The sequence below is a fragment of the Armigeres subalbatus genome, chromosome 2 (assembly GCF_024139115.2).
Source record: "Armigeres subalbatus isolate Guangzhou_Male chromosome 2, GZ_Asu_2, whole genome shotgun sequence".
Taxonomy (NCBI): domain Eukaryota; kingdom Metazoa; phylum Arthropoda; class Insecta; order Diptera; family Culicidae; genus Armigeres; species Armigeres subalbatus.
In genome coordinates, this window is record NC_085140.1 from 169,074,607 (window position 1) to 169,093,729 (window position 19,123).

General features: G+C 40.7%; 1 protein-coding gene and 1 long non-coding RNA gene across 5 annotated transcripts in view; both read right to left on the reverse strand.

Moving 5' to 3' along the window:
* Window positions 1-17,013, reverse strand: part of LOC134211167 (receptor expression-enhancing protein 5) — a 34,456-nt gene extending 17,443 nt beyond the window's left edge. For 3 of the 4 annotated variants that reach the window (XR_009978953.1, XR_009978954.1, XM_062687831.1), the window contains exons 1-2: window positions 16,789-17,013; window positions 14,148-14,319 (exon numbers count right to left, since the gene is read on the reverse strand). Coding sequence is in view for 2 of the 4 variants with exons in the window: in XM_062687831.1 (XP_062543815.1) it covers window positions 14,148-14,277 (130 nt within the window). In the remaining 2 variants the exon portion in view is untranslated. The remainder of the gene's footprint in view (window positions 1-14,147; window positions 14,320-16,788) is intronic. The other variant, XM_062687832.1, reaches the window with a different exon arrangement.
* A 165-nt stretch (window positions 17,014-17,178) lies between these two features.
* LOC134211168 (uncharacterized) lies at window positions 17,179-18,271 on the reverse strand. The gene is made up of 3 exons (XR_009978955.1): window positions 18,101-18,271; window positions 17,682-18,033; window positions 17,179-17,618 (listed from the first exon to the last, which is right to left on the reverse strand). It is a non-coding gene; the product is annotated as an uncharacterized LOC134211168 (long non-coding RNA).
* Window positions 18,272-19,123: the final 852 nt, after the last annotated feature.

Consider the following 19,123-nt stretch of genomic DNA (forward strand, 5'->3'; position numbering starts at 1 on the left):
CGTCTGTCTCTTTCCGTCCTTCGGGAAATTGTGATTGTGGTAGTGCAACACCGAGAAATAACACAACCACTCATTCAAAAAATACGGATTTGTGTAGTGGTATGTTGCCAATCTGTGTCCCCCCTTAAGGCGATAAACTGTGGCCAAAAGACATCCTACCACCATAGTAATCTCATTCGGCGTCTTCTGGGCGAGCAACAAACTAGTAACCACTTCTTTTGCGTACATTTTAGAAATTTGAAATAAAACAATTACAATCTCTCGGTGCAGCATTTAAAAGTAAACATAAACAAATATATTGCTTTTCTCACCGAAGAATAGACTACCGTGCATATTTGTCGAAGTACCAAAACAAATGCTCACACGTCCAATTGTATAGAAAATAGCGAAAGCACAATCCAAAACATCATTCTTGCACCTTATTTCACACCCCAAAAAGCTCTTTCTTGTAGTGGAGACGTCATCCATATATGGAAAAACTGGTGGGAACATATTTTGGTGGGACAATATTTTTTGCATGGGAGTCGAACACGGCGCAAAATGCGCAATACTTTCAACAGAAATTAGTCACTAGCTACTCGAATTAACCCAATATTCAAGTTTAAACATTTTCAAATTTTATAATTTGAAATCGTATCATGGGCCGAAACGGGTTCAAATTTCATAAAATTTAATTCACGAATGATGTTGAATTATTCATGTTCTACGAACACAGTTCATAATTTCCGGTTCCCGGTCTGGTCTAGGAAATATTCTCGACGTTCCTGGGCATAAAAGTATATTCGTATTAGCCTCATGATATACAAATGCAAAAATGTTAAGTTAATAACTGTTGAAGTGCTGAATGAACACTAAGCTGCGAGGCGGCTATGTCCCATCTACTTGACAATAATTAAATTTCAAATGATAAGTCGGTACAAGGTATTCTCCATTTATGTTGTTTATAAGAAATAGAGATGACGGTGGCGATTTTGACCTTGATTTCTAATTTGGCCACTTTATCAACTAAAACAACAAACACACTTTCTGGTTTTCTACATTATTAAATGTAGTAATTTGGAGATACCCATTTTGGGAATCACTGCACGAGATTGTACACACTTTTACTTGTTTCTATTTGAACAGATGATGTACGGACGTCATTTAGCATTGAATGACTAACATGGCAAATGGTAAAATTCTCTTATAAAACCCAAATTTATCCACCGGTGGTGATGATGCCTTTCTCGATTCAATATGTTGAATTCGAATTAATGTTGTAAATGCAGTGCTTATTGCCTACAATTCGGCGGTAAAAATATTTGGTGCAATTCTAGTACGTTACTTTAAAATTACTTACCGTGGGTTACCCTGGGTTGCGCCACGGCTAAAATGATTAATGATTCAATGTACATTTGTGTTTTTGTTGATTAAAAAATAAAAATATAATCCAAACTGCTTGATTTATTAAAAAACAAAATCAATAGTATCCAACTAGGAAATTTGCTCCGTCGAATGAAATCAGTTGCACTCATATCTGTCAAGCCCTTCTATATGAAACGCGTTTAACAAAAAAAATATTTATAGGCTACACATATACACACTTTTGGAGTGAAATTATAGCCTTCTGGTACAACTTTGTTATACGAGAAAGGCAAAAAGATGCAAGACTGAATTAGCCACGGTAGATGAACAGTAATGAACCACGTGGCATGTAGGTTCATCTACAAGCCCAATGAACTTCATGCAACATATGTCTAAAAACATATCACAATAGAATAGATTTCTACGAGCTCATTATAAATAATCACTTTTATGTATACGAATCCAGCCAACACGTATCAGAGAATTACTAAAATCGAGTAGATCAACAAATGTTCCACGTAATAAATAAGCACCACAAATTATAGTGCAAACTTTCACTACCGATTGTAAGCGATAACCACCGAAGTTGATCGAACTCGTAGCAAGGAGTGCTTTGCTTTGTGTCGCAAAAGTATATCGAACCCAATGACTGATACCAACTTAACTGGGGACGCGTGTAAAAAAGTAACAAGCAATCGAGCTACAAGCATCTAATACACCATCCATGAATTACGTCACTCATTGAGTAGCAAGACACCTCACATTTTGAATTTATACGCTTCCCAAATTAAGCTTAGTGACGCTTCTCGAGTTATGTTTACAGAGTGGCGTATATTATAGACGATCCCTAACAGGAGTTTACTTACTCGCTAGACCTTATTTGGAAAATGCCTAATACTAAAAAGCAGACAATGCCGTGCAATTCGACTATATATTATTTTTCCCTGGAACTTATTACATCTGTCTTGTTAATCAATTAATATCTTTTGTTGATACTAGTGATAACAAATCACAAATGATAACGACCAATGAAATTCAAGCAGGTACATGTTAGCTATATGTATTTCTTGCTTGTTCGTCTTTCTCGCACATTGAGTGTTCGTAACGACTACAAAACCGAACTTTTAATAGCAGGCTCAGAGATCCATAGAGATAAGCATGATGACCGTATATTTCGTGGCGCTACTCCGTGATTGACCAGAAAAATCGCAATTGCACTGGGATGGGAATCAATGGATAGAAGCTTGGTATTTGCTCTCCAACTTTAATGTGCACATTCTGAGAGGTCTAGTACAGTGGTTCCCAACACAGAAAAACAAAAAATGGCATAATTTATACTACTGAAAAGTAGTACATTTTCTTGGAAATAAAAGTCAAATAACTTTCTATAAAACTGTTATGTTTTGAAAGTGTTTGTCGTCTGTTCTGAATCTAAATTTAAAAGTTCTTCCTTTCAGCTTTAAAACTTTAGAACTGTCAAATTGATCAAATATGCTCAGATCTGACCATGTCAAATAAAAAAAATAATAACATCCGTCAATGTTGTATAAATTAATCAGTGTAAAAATAGGGTAATTCCATTAGGTAAGTCGAGTCGTTATTTATTTTAAAATGTCTAGATGCCGGATAAAGTAGCAGTAACTAAATTCTTGCTTCGTATCGGACAGAAAATTTTGCTCCGCGGCCGGTAATAAAGGTTATTAGTTCAGTGCGTGTTTTAGTCGTCGCGATGTAGTTAAGATATCGAATCAGTCATCGGGAAAATACATAAGACACGCGTTGCTTTTCCGTTTTTGTATCATCATTTTTGTATCAGCTTACCAAGCCAATTTCCAATATATTTCCTTCCCAACTAACATACTATTCCTTTCCAGTGCGCTCATGGAGATGGCCAGGCCATCTGCAAGTTGTGGGGCTTGCCTAGGATGTGATGGGGTTTTACAGTGGGCCCTGTTAAACCTCTATAAAAAGCTGCATGTATCCGCAAGTAGGCCCCACCAAAGCGACCGTGTGCCGCTCAAAGCGCACAAGCCCAAGTCCTGGTGTTAGGTGGGACGCTATACAGCCCTGACACGACGGCCCTCCGACGAGACAGGAGATTTGCGCAGGCCCAATAAGCCGCCTGGAAAACCAAACATTACGAACAATATAAGAGATAATGCGACTCGATATAATCGGCAAAGACCTAGGCGACGAAAAAAGGATCACGATTGGAAGCTTGGAACATGGAACTGCAAGTCGCTAGGTTTCGCAGGTTGCGACAGGATGATCTACGATGAATTACATCCCCGCAACTTCGACGTCGTGGCGCTGCAGGAGATTTGCTGGACAGGACAGAAAGTGTGGAAAAGCGGGCATCGAGCGGCTACCTTCTACCACAGACAAACAGACATAACACTTGTGAAATTTTCATCGTTCATTGATTTGCTGGCCAATTTAAATAATCATTGGTTGGTCAATCGATCACTCGTGGCGCGTGCATCGGATTTGCTCGTGTTTGACGTTTGCTCACTACCGCCATCTAATTCGCGGTTTGCCCGACTTAGTGAAAACAACAGATGTCGTTAGTATTTGTAGGACGATGAATTTGATGAGTAAATGGTCAATGTGTTATGTCTGTTTGTCTGTGCTTCTACCAAAGCTGCGGCACCACCAACGAGCTGGGAACCGGCTTCATAGTGCTGGGTAAGATGCGCCAACGCGTGATTGGGTGGCAGCCAGTCAACGCAAGGATGTGCAAGCTGAGGATTAAAGGCCGTTTCTTCAACTATAGCATCATCAACGTGCACTGCCCACACGAAGGAGACCCGACGACGAGAAAGAAGCGTTCTACGCACAGCTGGAGCAGACATACGATGGATGCCCACTGCGGGACGTCAAAATCGTCATCTTGACATGAACGCTCAGGTAGGAAGGGAGGAAATGTATAGACCGGTCATCGGACCGGATAGTCTGCACACCGTATCGAATAACAACGGCCAACGATACATAAACTTCGCAGCCTCCCGCGGAATGGTAGTCCGAAGCACCTTCTTTCCCCGCAAAAATATTTACAAGGCCACATGGAGATCACCTAACCAAGAAACGAAAAACCAAATCGACCACGTTCTAATCGACGGTAAATTCTTCTCCGACATCACGAACGTCCGCACTTACCGCAGTGCGAATATTGAATCCGACCACTACCTCGTTGCAGTATGCCTGCGCTCAAAACTCTCGACGGTGTACAACACGCGTCGAAGTCGGACGCCGCGGCTTAACATTGGGCGGCTACAGTAGGGGTAGACTAGCCCAAGAATACGCGCAGCAGCTGGAAGTGGCACTCCCAACGGAAAAGCCGCTAGGCACAGCGTCTCTTGAAGATGGCTGGAGAGATATTCGATCCGCCATTGGTAGCATCGCAACCGCTGCACTTGGCACGGTGCCCCCGGATCAGAATGCAGCATGGGCGAGATTGCTGCAACACCGCACGAGGGCGAACAAGGCACGATATAAACATTCGCGGAACAGACAAAACTTGATTTCCAGAGGAAAAAGCGTCAGCAGGAAGATCGAGACCGTGAAGAGACGGAGCAACTGTACCGCGCTAATAACACACGAAAGTTCTATGAGAAATTGAACCGTTCACGTAAGGGCCACGTGCCACAGCCCGATATGTGTAAGGACATAAACGGGAACCTTCTTACGAACGGGCGTGAGGTGATCCAAAGGTGGCGGCAGCACTACGAAGAGCATCTGAATGGCGATGTAGCAGACGAAGATGGCGGTATGGTGATGGACCTGGGGGAACGCGCGCAGGATATAATTCTACCGGCTCCGGATCTTCAGGAAATCCAGGAGGAGATTGGCCGGCTGAAGAACAACAAAGCCCCTGGAGTTGACCAACTACCAGGAGAGCTATTTAAACACGGTGGTGAGGCACTGGCTAGAGCGCTGCACTGGGTCATTACCAAGATTTGGGAGGAGGAAGTTTTGCCGCAGGAGTGGATGAAAGGTGTTGTGTGTCCCATCTACAAAAAGGGCGATAAGCTGGATTGTAGCAACTACCGCGCAATCACATTGCTGAACGCCGCCTACAAGGTACTCTACCAAATGTTATGCCGTCGACTAGCACCAATTGCAAGGGAGTTCGTGGGGCAGTACCAGGCGGGTTTTATGGACGAACGCTCCACCACGGACCAGGTGTTCGCCATTCGCTAAGTACTGCAGAAATGCCGCGAATACAACGATCCCACACATCATCTATTCATCGACTTCAAAGCAGCATATGATACAATCGATCGGGACCAGCTATGGCAGCTAATGCACGAACACGGATTTCCGGATAAACTGACACGGTTGATCAGAGCGACGATGGATCGGGTGATGTGCGTAATTCCAGTTTCTGGGGCATTTTCGAGTCCCTTCGAAACCCGCAGAGGGTTACGGCAAGATGATGGTCTTTCTTGTCTGCTATTCATCATCGCTTTGGAAGGGGTAATACGAAGAGCAGGGATTAACACGAGTGGTACAATTTTCAATAAGTCCGTCCAGCTATTTGGCTTCGCCGACGACATAGATATTATGGCACGTAACTTTGAGAAGATGGAGGAAGCCTACATCAGACTGAAGAGGGAAGCCAAGCGGATCGGACTAGTCATCAACACGTCGAAGACGAAGTACATGATAGGAAAAGGTTCAAGAGAAGAAAATGTGAGCCACCCACCGCGAGTTGGCATCGGTGGTGATGAAATCGAGGTGGTAGAAGAATTTGTGTACTTGGGCTTACTGGTGACTGCCGAAAATGATACCAGCAGAGAAATTCGGAGACGTATAGTGGCTGGAAATCGTACATACTTTGGACTCCGCAAGACGCTCCGACGGTCTTTCTCTTTCTAAAAAAAAAATTTCAATTTCATCTCTCGAGCAACATATGATTACGGCCGAAAAACCAACAATGCTGAACCGAGAAAAATGAGGTTCAAGTTTTCTATGACTAATTTAATTCATTTATTGAATTTGAAACTCATTTCATGGCCAAAACCATGTCATTACAATACGTAAATGGTTATATTATAACAGCAGATTAAAATTAATTGAAAAACCATTCGAAATCTACAAAATTTCAGCTAAAACAAAAATAGCGCCGTTTACTCGCATTACCGGCAACACATCCGGCTTTTAAGCCGTTTGCTCAAAGCTAGTAACATCATCGGATTTGTTTAGATTTGTTAGCCAGAGTAGTTCTGCTATGCGATATATCAAAAACCTAGTAAGAATATACATTTTGAAATAACTTGAAGCAAGTTTTTCTAAATAAACAATATAAAGTGAACGGCCTAAAAACCAAAGCAAACATTCCGCATGGTAGTTAAGGGCGCCAACAAAGGACTTAAAAACCACTAAGGTGCAAATGGTTCATGAGACGTTCACTCAAAATAGCAATAAATGTGTTTCTTAAGAGATATTAAGTACCGAGTTTTACCAACGATAAAGAATAATTTACAAAGCAATCGTTTATGCTAGAAAATGAAAAATCATGGTTTTGGTTTATAAGCCGTAATCATATGTTACGCGAGATCTGAAAATTTTGTCTCTGAGGGGGGGCTTTATGTCCAAAACCACCCCCGTGGCTACGCCACTGTCGCCTGAGCCTGTCAAATAAACGTAATAGATAAAAGAAATTCGGAGACTCCGCAAGACGCTCCGATCGAATAGAGTTCGCCGCCGTACCAAACTGACAATCTACAAAACGCTCATTAGACCGGTAGTCCTCTACGGACACGAGACCTGGACGATGCTCGTGGAGGAGCAACGCGCACTTGGAGTTTTCGAAAGGAAAGTGCTGCGTACCATCTATGGTGGGGTGCAGACGGCGGACGGTACGTGGAGGAGGCGAATGAACCACTAGTTGCATCAGCTGTTGGGAGAACCATCCATCGTTCATACCGCGAAATTAGGACGACTGCGGTGGGCCGGGCACGTAGCCAGAATGTCGGACATTAACCCGGTGAAAATGGTTCTCGACAACGATCCGACGGGCACAAGAAGGCGAGGTGCGCAGCGGGCAAGGTGGATCGATCAGGTGGAAGATGACTTGCGGACCCTTCGTAGACTGCGTGGTTGGCGACGTGTAGCCATGGACCGAGCCGAATGGAGAAGACTCTTATATACCGCACAGGCCACTTCGGCCTTAGTCTGAATAAATAAATAATAATAGATAAAAAAACGCCATCTGTAAATTTCACTTCAGATAAACACAATAACTATAAACAAATGTGTTCTTGCTCGAACATGCGTGACCGTGAGAAACATGTTCCAAGGTTGTTTTATGACATTTTGTAAATTAACCCGAATGACTTGCGAAGCTTCACGAACATTTTTCGGGGTTCGTTTTTCTGTTGTCTCTGTGAGTAGTAGGTAGGCAAGCAAAAAGCAAAACAAGGGTTCGCGAGTATTTTGCATTGCCTACTTCTCGTTTTGTGAGCAAGGTTTATAGTTTTCCACCACTATTGATAAAACGAGCTCGGTGGTCTAGTGACTATTATTGTCTATCCGGAATAAATTTATACCGCTCTTTATACCGAAGTTGGATTTTTCTCCAGATACAGGCAACTTTCCCAACTTCGGAAGTGGTGCGCTGGATTCGTCTAAAGATGCGCTAAACAACGCATCAATTAGTTTGACAAATAAAACTTCGGAAGAAAGTTCGGTTCGGAAGTCCCGACTTCCGAATTCTAACTTGGTGCTACGCCGACAATATAACCTTTCGCCTGGGGCCCTCCTTAGCCGTGCGGTAAGACGCGCGGCTACAAAGCAAGACCATGCTGAGGGTGGCTGGGTTCGATTCCCGGTGCCGGTCTAGGCAATTTTCGGATTGGAAATTGTCTCGACTTCCTTGGGCATAAAAGTATCATCGTGTTAGCCTCATGATATACGAATGCAAAAATGGCAACTTGGCTCGCAGTTAATAACTGTGGAAGTGCTTAATGAACACTAAGCTGCGAGGCGGCTCTGTCCCAGTGTAGGGATGTAATGCCAATAAGAAGAAGAAGAAGATAACCTTTCTCACTAACAATCACAAAAACATTTCGTGGCACCTATGAGACGTCGTAGAGTTCTCTGCATCTTTCTTAAGTAGGTGTCAAACTAACCATCCTTCTCCTATCAGCATTGGCAAGGACGTGGCAGACAGATCTTGACTATTGGACATTGGCGTAAATAAGGGGGGGGCGGGGGGGGGGGGCTGCCCCCCCCCCCAGACCTACTTTTGGCCCCCCCCAGAAAATTTTGAAAAGTAATTCCAACTTAGTCAGTTTTTATTTCATTTACATATTTCCTACATATTTCTTAATTTTGATTATGAATTCTATAAACATATTTTTTGTTGCGTTATCACATCTATGACCATTTGTTCAGCAAAGCATCGAAATATTTAAGTTGGACCCCCGGGAACATTTTCTCGATTTTTAAGCTAAAATCAATGCCGCTTCTAATTCAGTTGCTAGCTTAAAACAATAAATTTGTTCTGCATTTGTTTGACTAGTATCCTGGTCGCAGAAACATAAAAACATAATTGTTTTAAGAGTGCATTGCTTCCACCTAAGAGATAGTGATTGGTCCCAAATCAATATCTGAAGTAACGGATGAAAGTAATGGTATTCTCATGTCTCATATAATAGTCCAGACTTATACTACCTACGAATTTGTGCGAATTGCTCAATGTTAATGCTTATGCTAACTTGACCACAAGATCCCTTGATATACAATGGCCAAACTTGAACTTTTTTTTTTCTTAGAAATCCACTTGACATTCAATGTTTCAGAAAATGTGGAAAATAGAACACTTCTGGAAATTGCGTCGAAAATACTTTAAATTCTACAATTTATTCAACAAAATTTTCAAGATTTGTTTCAAGAATTCCTCCAGTAAGACCATGGAAATCCACGCATTATATCGAAAATTCATTCAAGAATTTACCTAAACAATACTCCAGGGATTCAAACCAGAACTTTCTTGAATAAATCCCCCCGGAGTTGTTTCATAAAATCTTTCAGGAGCTCCTGCTCCTCCTACAGAAGATCCATCGTGACTTCTTCTAAAAGAAGAATACACCGGTACCATTTATGGAATTTTGGGGGAAGTACCTGAAGATGTTTTAATGGGACTTTCTGTACTATTATGGAGGTTGACGACTAAAGTTGTACTTTTAAGCATTGGCGTAAAAAGGGGAGGGGGGTTAGCCCTCCCTAGAATAAAATTATCCTCCCTCCCTAGGATTTGAAAAGATAATTAGCAGTTATATAAATTTTTAACATAATAGCATTGAATGAATAACTGAAAAAGTTTAAAGACAACAGTGTTATCGCCCATATTCACCCTATCATAATGCAATGAGTGGAAGACAAAAGAGCTTGTCTTTCAATTCTAAAAAAGCTTCCTGTGTGTCGATGAAATTGCACTTGGTGTTAAATATGAAACGGCAACATCTAATTGATTTGAAACCATCGAAGTATGCTTGATATGAACAACAACGGAGAACCATCGAAATATCAATCAAAGCTAAGAAACCCTTCGATGATTTGCTTCGGAGTCCCGGAGTCCCGGAGTCCGGAGATTCATTCGAAGTCCCGCCCGACGATTTTCTTCGGGATCCCTCGACAGATTGCATTGGAATCTTTCTACCATTTGATATGCATCCCTGGAACTTTGCCAACGAAATCCCTGAAACATTCACGTTGGAATTCATGGAGGATTTCTGACGGAATTCCTGGAGGATTTCTGACGGAATTCCTGGAGGATTTCTGACGGAATTCCTGGAGGATTTCATTCGGAATCTCTAGATGATTCTCAATGGAATCCCTAAAAACCTTTCCGTCGGATTTTTGGAACATTCCCGTCGGAATCCCTGGAACAATCCTGTTCAAATCCCTGGAATATTCCCGTCGGTATTCCAGAAGGATGGAGGATCCCTATAAGATTCTCATTAGAATCTCTGGAACATTCCCGTTGAAATTCCTGAAAAAATCCCGTCGGAATCCCTGGAAGATTTCCGCCGACATCCCCGGTTAATTTGGAATCCCTGGAAAATTCCCTCCGGACTCCCTGGATTATTCCTGTCGACATTCCTAGTGGATTGCCTCCAGATTCCTTTGGGGTTTCCTTCGGTATGCTTGGAGGATTTCCGTCAAAATCTCTGAAGATTCTCCTCGCAATTCCTGGAACATTTCCGTCGGAATCATCAAAGGATTCTCATCGGAATCCTTGGAGGAATGTTCCATTTTTTTCATTTGAGATAGGTAGATAGAATATTAATGAAAAATGCAAAAATATCCTCTGACTACCGGTGCCGAGCCGAGCGCTACTACACACGCAATAGCCATGTGCTGTAAATTTGAGTCGTTGTAGCAATCATCGGCTGGTAAGAAAACACACTTTGATACTGTGGGCTACAACAGAAAGCACGTGCTTCTGAACAAGATTTTTTTTATGTACAGGTTATCCGACTTGTCAATATCCCCAACTCAGCCATCTTGGATTTTTGTATGGAATTTATGCTCGTTTGTTTACGTTTTGCACTGAAAATGTATGTTTCCCCCCCCGCGCTGGTTATTCCCATCTACTGACGAAGTCGGATAACCTGTACATAAAAAAATCTTGCTTCTGAAAAAAGGCTGAGGCTCTCTTTATCCACGCTCTCTTTCGCTAATACATAAATAGTTAAGCTATTTTTTTTTCAAATAGGGAAAATGACGGCTGCTGCAGGTTTTTTTTTCTATTAATGTCAGGGGTTTCTATAACTAATTATGCTCAAATTTGGCATAAACATATTTTGCATATCAAAGAATATTGTGGCCAAATTTCATTAAATTTGGTCAACGAAAACCCCCTGACAATAATAGAACAAAACCTGCCAAAGCCGTCATTTTCGCTATCTGCCAAGAAGTCCGCTGTAAACTTTAGTAAAGTTAGTGTTTTTATAATCGAAAGAGAAAGGAAGCAAAAAGAGACTTTTTTTGCACATACGACCTATCCTCAAAGCACTCTAGGGATGAGTGTGATAGATCCGCATTTGCCGTAGGGGGCGATTCAAATATGACATCCACTACTTTTTAGGATTTGTAGACCACCCCTCCTCCATTTTCATCATTTATTTCGTTAACATCTAAACAGATAACACTGAATCAACAATTTGACGCCACAATACACGGTTCGAGGCCGCATCTCTCCATCCTCGGATACGCCCCACGCTCGCCAAGTCGTTTTGCACCTGGTCTGCCCATCTCGCTCGCTGCGCTCCACGCCGTCTCGTACCTGCCGGATCGGAAGCGAAAACCATCTTTGCAGGGTTGCTGTCCGGCATTCTTGCAACATGTCCTGCCCATCGTACCCTTCCGGCTTTAGCTACCTTCTGGATACTGGCACAGATAAACAGACGTCTCACTTATAACAAAATGCAATCAAAATCATCGTCATGAAAACATTATCGCCCAATGCTAAATACCCTGTGTGTGGTCAAGCGGCAACCAGATGGCGGTAGTGAGCAAACGTCAAACACAAACAAAACAGATGGAAGCGCCATCGGTGGCCGATCGACCACCTACAAAAAATTGAATCCACCGTTAAAAAGCTGAACGATGGAACATGTGTTGAGTGAGACGTCTGTTTCTCTGTGATACTGGGTTCGCCGTAGAGTTGGGCGAGCTCATGGTTCATTCTTCGCCGCCACACACCGTCTTCTTGCACACCGCCAAAGATGGTCCTAAGCTCCCGTCTCTCGAATACTCCGAGTGCTTGCAAGTCCTCCTCGAGCATTGTCCATGTTTCATGTCCGTAGAGGACAACCGGTCTTATAAGCGTCTTGTACATGACACATTTGGTGCGGTGGCGAATCTTTTTCGACCGCAGTTTCTTCTGGAGCCCGTAGTAGGCCCGACTTCCACAGATGATGCGCCTTCGTATTTCACGACTAACGTTGTTGTCAGCCGTTAGCAAGGATCCGAGGTAAACGAATTCCTCGACCACCTCGAAGGTATCCCCGTCTATCGTAACACTGCTTCCCAGGCGGGCCCTGTCGCGCTCGGTTCCGCCCACAAGCATGTACTTTGTCTTTGACGCATTCACCACCAGTCCAACTTTTGTTGCTTCACGTTTCAGGCGGGTGTATAGTTCTGCCACCTTTGCAAATGTTCGGCCGACAATGTCCATGTCATCCGCGAAGCAAATAAATTGACTGGATCTGTTGAAAATCGTACCCCGGCTGTTACACCCGGCTCTCCGCATGACACCTTCTAGCGCAATGTTGAACAACAGGCACGAAAGTCCATCACCTTGTCTTAGTCCCCGGTGCGATTCGAACGAACTGGAGTGTTCGCCCGAAATCTTCACACAGTTTTGCACACCATCCACCGTTGCTTTGATCAGTCTGGTAAGCTTCCCAGGGAAGCTGTTCTCGTCCCCTCCTCCATCTGTCACGCTTATTTGTATACCTATTACATGTACTGTCACAAAATCTTCGACCCCCTCTCCCCCTTAAGCGTGTGACATCATTTTTGAACGACCCCTAGGTGGCTGTACCGTATTTATCACATTGCCACTAAGATAACTTAATGGGTTGGTAAAGTGTTCGACAATTTTTGGAAGCTCAAAATAGAGAAAATTGATGAAAGGGCTATATAGCCAGCCCTAAAGACATCGGCAAATAATACCAGATGAACTTCCGGAGGATTTCTTGAAACAACTTCCATGGGAGGAGCTCCCGGAGGAATTTCTTGTTGAACTTCTAAAGGATTTTTTGGAGGAATTTCCGGAGGAACTTCTGGGAGAGTTTCTGAAAGCTTTCGAGGAATTTTTGATGCATAAAATTTGCCCATGTGCCGCACCAACCCATCAATTGGTTTTTGACGTAGAATACGTCCTTCGGGAAAGCATGGGGGGGGCTTGTCATTCTGCAGAATCAAATTTGAGACCCTTACGAGAAGTGGTCAGGAAGTATGGGCTAATAACTCAGCCATCTTTCAACCGATTTTGATGATTTTTGTATCAATAGATCGACAAACTCTTTAAGATTTTGCACAACTAGTAATAACCATTGAATAAATGCGTTAAACTTTTGAAAAATTGAATTCCGAGAGACACTGTTGAAAATTGGTTATACACAGTTAAGAGGGCATCCACAAAGCGAGGCGGAGGGAGGAGAGAGGTTGAAAATTGCCATTTTTTTTGCGTGGCGTACTTTATAGATCTTCCCTAATAGCATACATTTAGGCTATTGGTCATCTGGCACGTGAATTAATAAATGTTAAAAATCAAATTCGAAAAATGATTAAAGATTAAAGTATGTGAATTGTTTTCTGGAAATTTGCATTGAACCAAACACGATTTTCTATCTATGTTCAACTAATGTCGAACTTTTCCATTTAAAATAGATTGATTATATTAGTAACATATAGGATATTACTAAAAAAAATATCTATGCAAGTATTCCAAATTTTAATATAAGGAGCGCACTGTTCCAAGTTACTCCGGTTTGACGGTATCCATCCAAATCTCTCTATGTCGTGTTTGTATCGTTCGCAAAACAGGTGTACGATGATGCAATCAGCGGCAATTTTCCGCACGCATGTAGTAGTTTTCTATGTCGTTACTATATAAAGATGCATTGTATGTATATAATTTGTCATCTTATGCCGATAATTCTAAGCCAATAATTGCGTCTGACATTATGATCATGTACATATTTCCGTATTGTATTTGTATTTTCATGACCTACCAGAGCTAGCGAAACGCTAGTGGTTAGTTGTTACTAATCAGACTTACTCACCCAGGAAAATGTATAGCCTCGGAACACCGGTCTTCTCTTCGGCCAGCTTAAAAGCCTGTGTCCATGGCTTGGTGTCATCCTTCAAGGATGATTCGATGGATGTTCGCACCTCCTCGATTTTGTTGGCCATCTTTCTGATATAGGTAGATCCGGCTGGTAACACTCACAAGCACTGTTAAGTTAGACGAAAAACAATGGAACAATTTGATTTCACAGTGTTTTATGATCGGAATTTCCACCACTTCACTACGGTTTTGTATCTAGGTAGCAGTCTCCAAGAGTTAGAATCGGATATACTGTTTGTTGAAGTCTAGAGTAGGTATATTATATACCTCGTATATACTATTAAACATGCAGATAGCATGTGAAATTTTCTACTTCAGGGCTGGTGGCGAATCACTTTCTTTAAGCTAGTCAGAAAAAGTAAATAAATTCAAATATTGACTTTAAATAATAATAACGAATATGAAAAAATAAAACCAAACCCAGCTTTTTACCGACAAATTTTAGAAAAGTAGATGAAATAAGGTTTAAAAAAAAAACATTACAATTACCGGCGTTTTTTTAGTTTTTAAAACCATTTAAGGTAATCGTTCGCTAACTTTCTGAAATCCCAATAGTTATTGGATTAGTCGTTTTGGAAAAAACATACTTGAAATATTAATCATCTACAGAAGAAGGAAAGATGAGTTTTGTTGTTCTTCTTTAATGATTCTACATTACAAATGAAATTTGTCGTGCGTTTCACCTTTAAATTGAATGTTTATCTTGTGTAACATGGCAAGTACAAAAGATATAATATCTCCAGCGAGCCTAGAATGTTTCCCAGTTGAAAATATCTTAGGGCTACCAAAGAAAATAGGGCTACAGAAGTGATTTCGAATAAATACCAGTCCGTTAATTTGTTTTCCGTATTTGTTCTAACATGCATATCAAAAATTCATCAACAATACGCATGTGGTCATTTCCGTAAAAAACGGTCCCGGGAATCGACCATGCACCATGTACCGATCGTCGGTAACAAAACACTGAATACGCTTTTAAAGTTTCGAGTAGGAAACAAAATACGTATCTGTTGAAAAACAATAGTTTATATAGTGGATGTAAATGAAAGCAGAATATTTGTAATCCTATGACTTGGCTATGCTTTGTAAAAGTATGTTAAAGTTATGCTGATTTAAGAATTGGGCGAAATTAGGTGCGGTCAATGTCGCATATGTTTTTACGCCTCTTTTTTATAACTGGACAAACCATCCAGCAGAAGAGGATTAAGTGCAAAGATAAAAACAATTTTGTTGATTTTATGATGAAATCGACATGAGTTGCCAAATTCCACTTTCGAAAGAAGATAACAATAGTGCTGTCCAATGAGCAGCTCGAAGTTGTACCCGTCCTGCTCGTTCTTTTTTTTGCCAACAAATGGGCATGAGAGGGATGGGAATAACTTCGAGCTGCTCATTGGACAGCATTAATGTAGAACGTGTAATCCTTATCCGATTTTCTCGCTACAAGTTGCATTCGACGGGGGAAAAACATGGATAAACTCTAGTTGGTTACTATTGAATTTGATAACGATCGATCATGGCGTTCATAAGTTATAAAGAAAATGGTTTTCAAGCCATATAACGTTGATACATTGCGGTATATCCAGCATAGTTGATACGCCGTTAAGGAAGGCAATTAATTTTGGTATTGCACTAAGTCGAAATCAAATTATTGCAACAAGAAAGGCATCAACACCGCTAGGTGGAATTATTTGGGATTTTTTTCTTTGTACTTAATTAGGTTGCCTCCTATTTCTTAATTGATTGCCGAATAACTTATTAATTTTTAATTTTCGAACTGCAAGTTTGAATCGGAAAATAAGACGCAGCCTCAATACAAAATAAAACAGACGTAGTCTACGTCAAAATTATGTGACATTCGCTACCAGCCCTGTACATGTTACGCTGTGAATAGGGATCCTATATTAAGAGATGTGCGAATACTTTTCCAGACGATTTAGCAACGCTGTTACTTTCGTCAACAAACGCTGCCAGCACTTGCCATGGCGCAAAATGTTGGAGCTCGAACATGACTTTGCGCATAATAGCATTTTCAGACTTCGTTATCTAACGTCCAACAGTGTATTATCACTAAAATAAAAGTGCAATACAAATGAACAAAGTACCATGCATGAACTAGACTACTTCAACTTGCCAATGTAAAACAAATTGTTTATTCGACAAAACTTTTCATAAAATCTTTTTCATTACAATCGCAATACCTTTCAATCCGCAACAATAACGATGTTCATTTGGCTCAGATTCTGACAGCTCTCAATGCTCGATTGGCTCAAGATGGCCGCTTTCGCATATCTCTGAATGTAGGATCCCTAGCTGTGAATATCGTCACTACACCGACCGGGACGGCGATTTTCCAATGAATCTGTTTCGGGAACTTTACGTACTCAAATAATTAGATGAGTAGGATGGCGGTTCCCTACTTCAAAATTATTTTTAGAACAAGCAAAATTCCGGACACTGGGAGAGTACGAATGTAAAATGGGAGGAGCACAGAAAATAATTGTGGAAGGCAAGTCAAGAACTTCTTGGGAACACATTTTTCGTGGTTTTAAACAGGAAATATGCAAACTCACTACCTTATCACACTTACGAACGTGACACCGCTAAATTAACACTGATGTGAGTCACAAAATGCTTGCGCTGCGCGATTTTACGATAATATTTGATAACTACGGCGGAGCACTCGACAGAGAATCTAGACGCTAACAGAAGCAGATGTATTGCCAGGAACAAGAAAGAAGTAGACGCGTTTTCAGATTTTTTTTTGCAACCGCGGTGCCGCCAGCTGTCCAAAATGTTTTGCGTCATTCGGTTGTCAACGTTGTCAACACGCTCGTCCGGCTGAACTCAAATTTGGGTCAGTTTAACTCAAAATCGTAAAAACTGGCTCAAGACAAAATTGAGTTAAGGCCATCGAACTCAATTTTGAGTAACGGAGGAAGATATTTTATTTTGAGTTGCTTCAACTCAAATTCATAAAATTTGATATATAGGATTTTGAGTTTGTCAAATCGAGAAAACCAATCTTGTTCAGTTAAAAGATAATTAATTCGGAAACAGAGTACATTTATTATCAAATATAAATTGAAATAAATACAATAGTTTCTAAATATAATAAATTCTTTCTAAATATAATAAAATAATTCAACGATCCTAAAATGGTTGTTGAGCGGTCGTTGGTAATGACGAGGGTAATGATGCGGCAAGAAGAAAAGAGCATTGGCACAAGAAGCATAAATTAGTAAGGGATCTAATCGTGGACCTCTGCCCAAACCTCCTTCATATCTGCTGTTATAGCTGGATGTCGTAATAGCGGTCACTGATGCTGACATTTGACGAAGTGTACAAAGGCGACGACAAAATCCCGGAAATGTTTCATCCATTTTTCGAGTGATCTGTGAATGTCCTGAAAATATGAAAAAAAATTCTTCTTATTGGCATTTTACATATCCCACTGGGATATTCTTACCTTGCTGCTTAGTATTTATTAAGCACTTCCACAGTTATAAACAGCGACGTTTCTAAGCCAAGTTACCATTTTTGCATTCGTATGAAGCTAACACGATGGTACTTTTATGCCCAGGGAAGTCAAGAAAATCACTAACCCGAAAATTTCCTAGACCGAACCGAGGATCGGACCCGGTCACCTTCAGCATCGTCTTGCTCTGTAGACCTCGTTATAGGCGAGCATCTTAGCGAACGGCTAGTGAAGGTCCCATTGTATAGATCCAAAATAGTAAAATAGATAATATATGTTCCTTGTCTAAATAGTTGTGCTTCAGTTGCCTATAGGCTTGGGTCGTTGTTTCAAGATGTTAATGCTGCAATGAGAAAGAGTTAAATATTCAAATTTATTGAGACTTTAGGTTATTAAATCAGAAAGCTTACGTGAAATTCTATCAGTGACCGTTGAACTTCTTGAAATTTTCACTGTGAACTCATTTTCTAGTTCTGCTTCGATTTATTCAGAATGAGTCAAACCAACTCAAAATAATAATTCTCAGTTACTCAGAGTTTGATGTCTCTCAAGAAGTTATTATTTTGAGTTAAGGCGACTCAAAATTGAGTTCAGCCGGACGAGCGTGAACATTTTTGGAAAGAATACCTTCTTTTCAAGCACGCTCATTTAAATTTACACGTTTACACACCACACGGTTAAACTCATCTACCCAAAATAAAGTTCAAACAAGTCAAAATTAAGTTCAATTCACGTAAAAAATAACCTTATATGTTATGGCAAAAAAACCATTCGAAAATACTTATACTCTTCATAATGCCACCTAATGAATGATCCCCTATCAAAAGGCTAATAACATTCATAAGTTAATGAAAAGTATAAGTTTCCGAATGTATGTGACTAAGGGAGCATCCATAAATTACGTAACGCTCAGAGGGGGAGGGGGGGTTGCCCGAAGTGTGACAACCCTTACAAAAATTTTCAATGTTTCATACAAAAAGTGTGACATAGGGAGGAGGGGGGGTTAAAAATCGTCAATTTTTGCGTTACGTAATTAATGTATCTTCCCTAATGCGATGTATTTTCTTATACATCCCTATGCGATGTTTTTTCTTATACATGTCATTAAGCGCCTGATATTGGCAAAAAAGTATTAGAAATATTAATAATAAACAATATTAAAATTTTTTACGTGTAACCGAATATAAATCTCGCTTAATTTTTCAAAAGGTCCTAAGTAACATTTTTTTCATGAATTAATTTGAGTACTGCAATCAAAAGCTTTCATGTTGTTCTGTTGATTGCGCTATTCAAATTAATTCATGAAAAATGTTACTAGAACCTTTGAAAGAAACGAGAATTAATTTGAATACAGCAATCACTAGCTTTCATGTTGTTCTGTTGATTGCGCTATTCAAATTAATTCATGAAAAAAATGTTACTTAGGTCCTTTT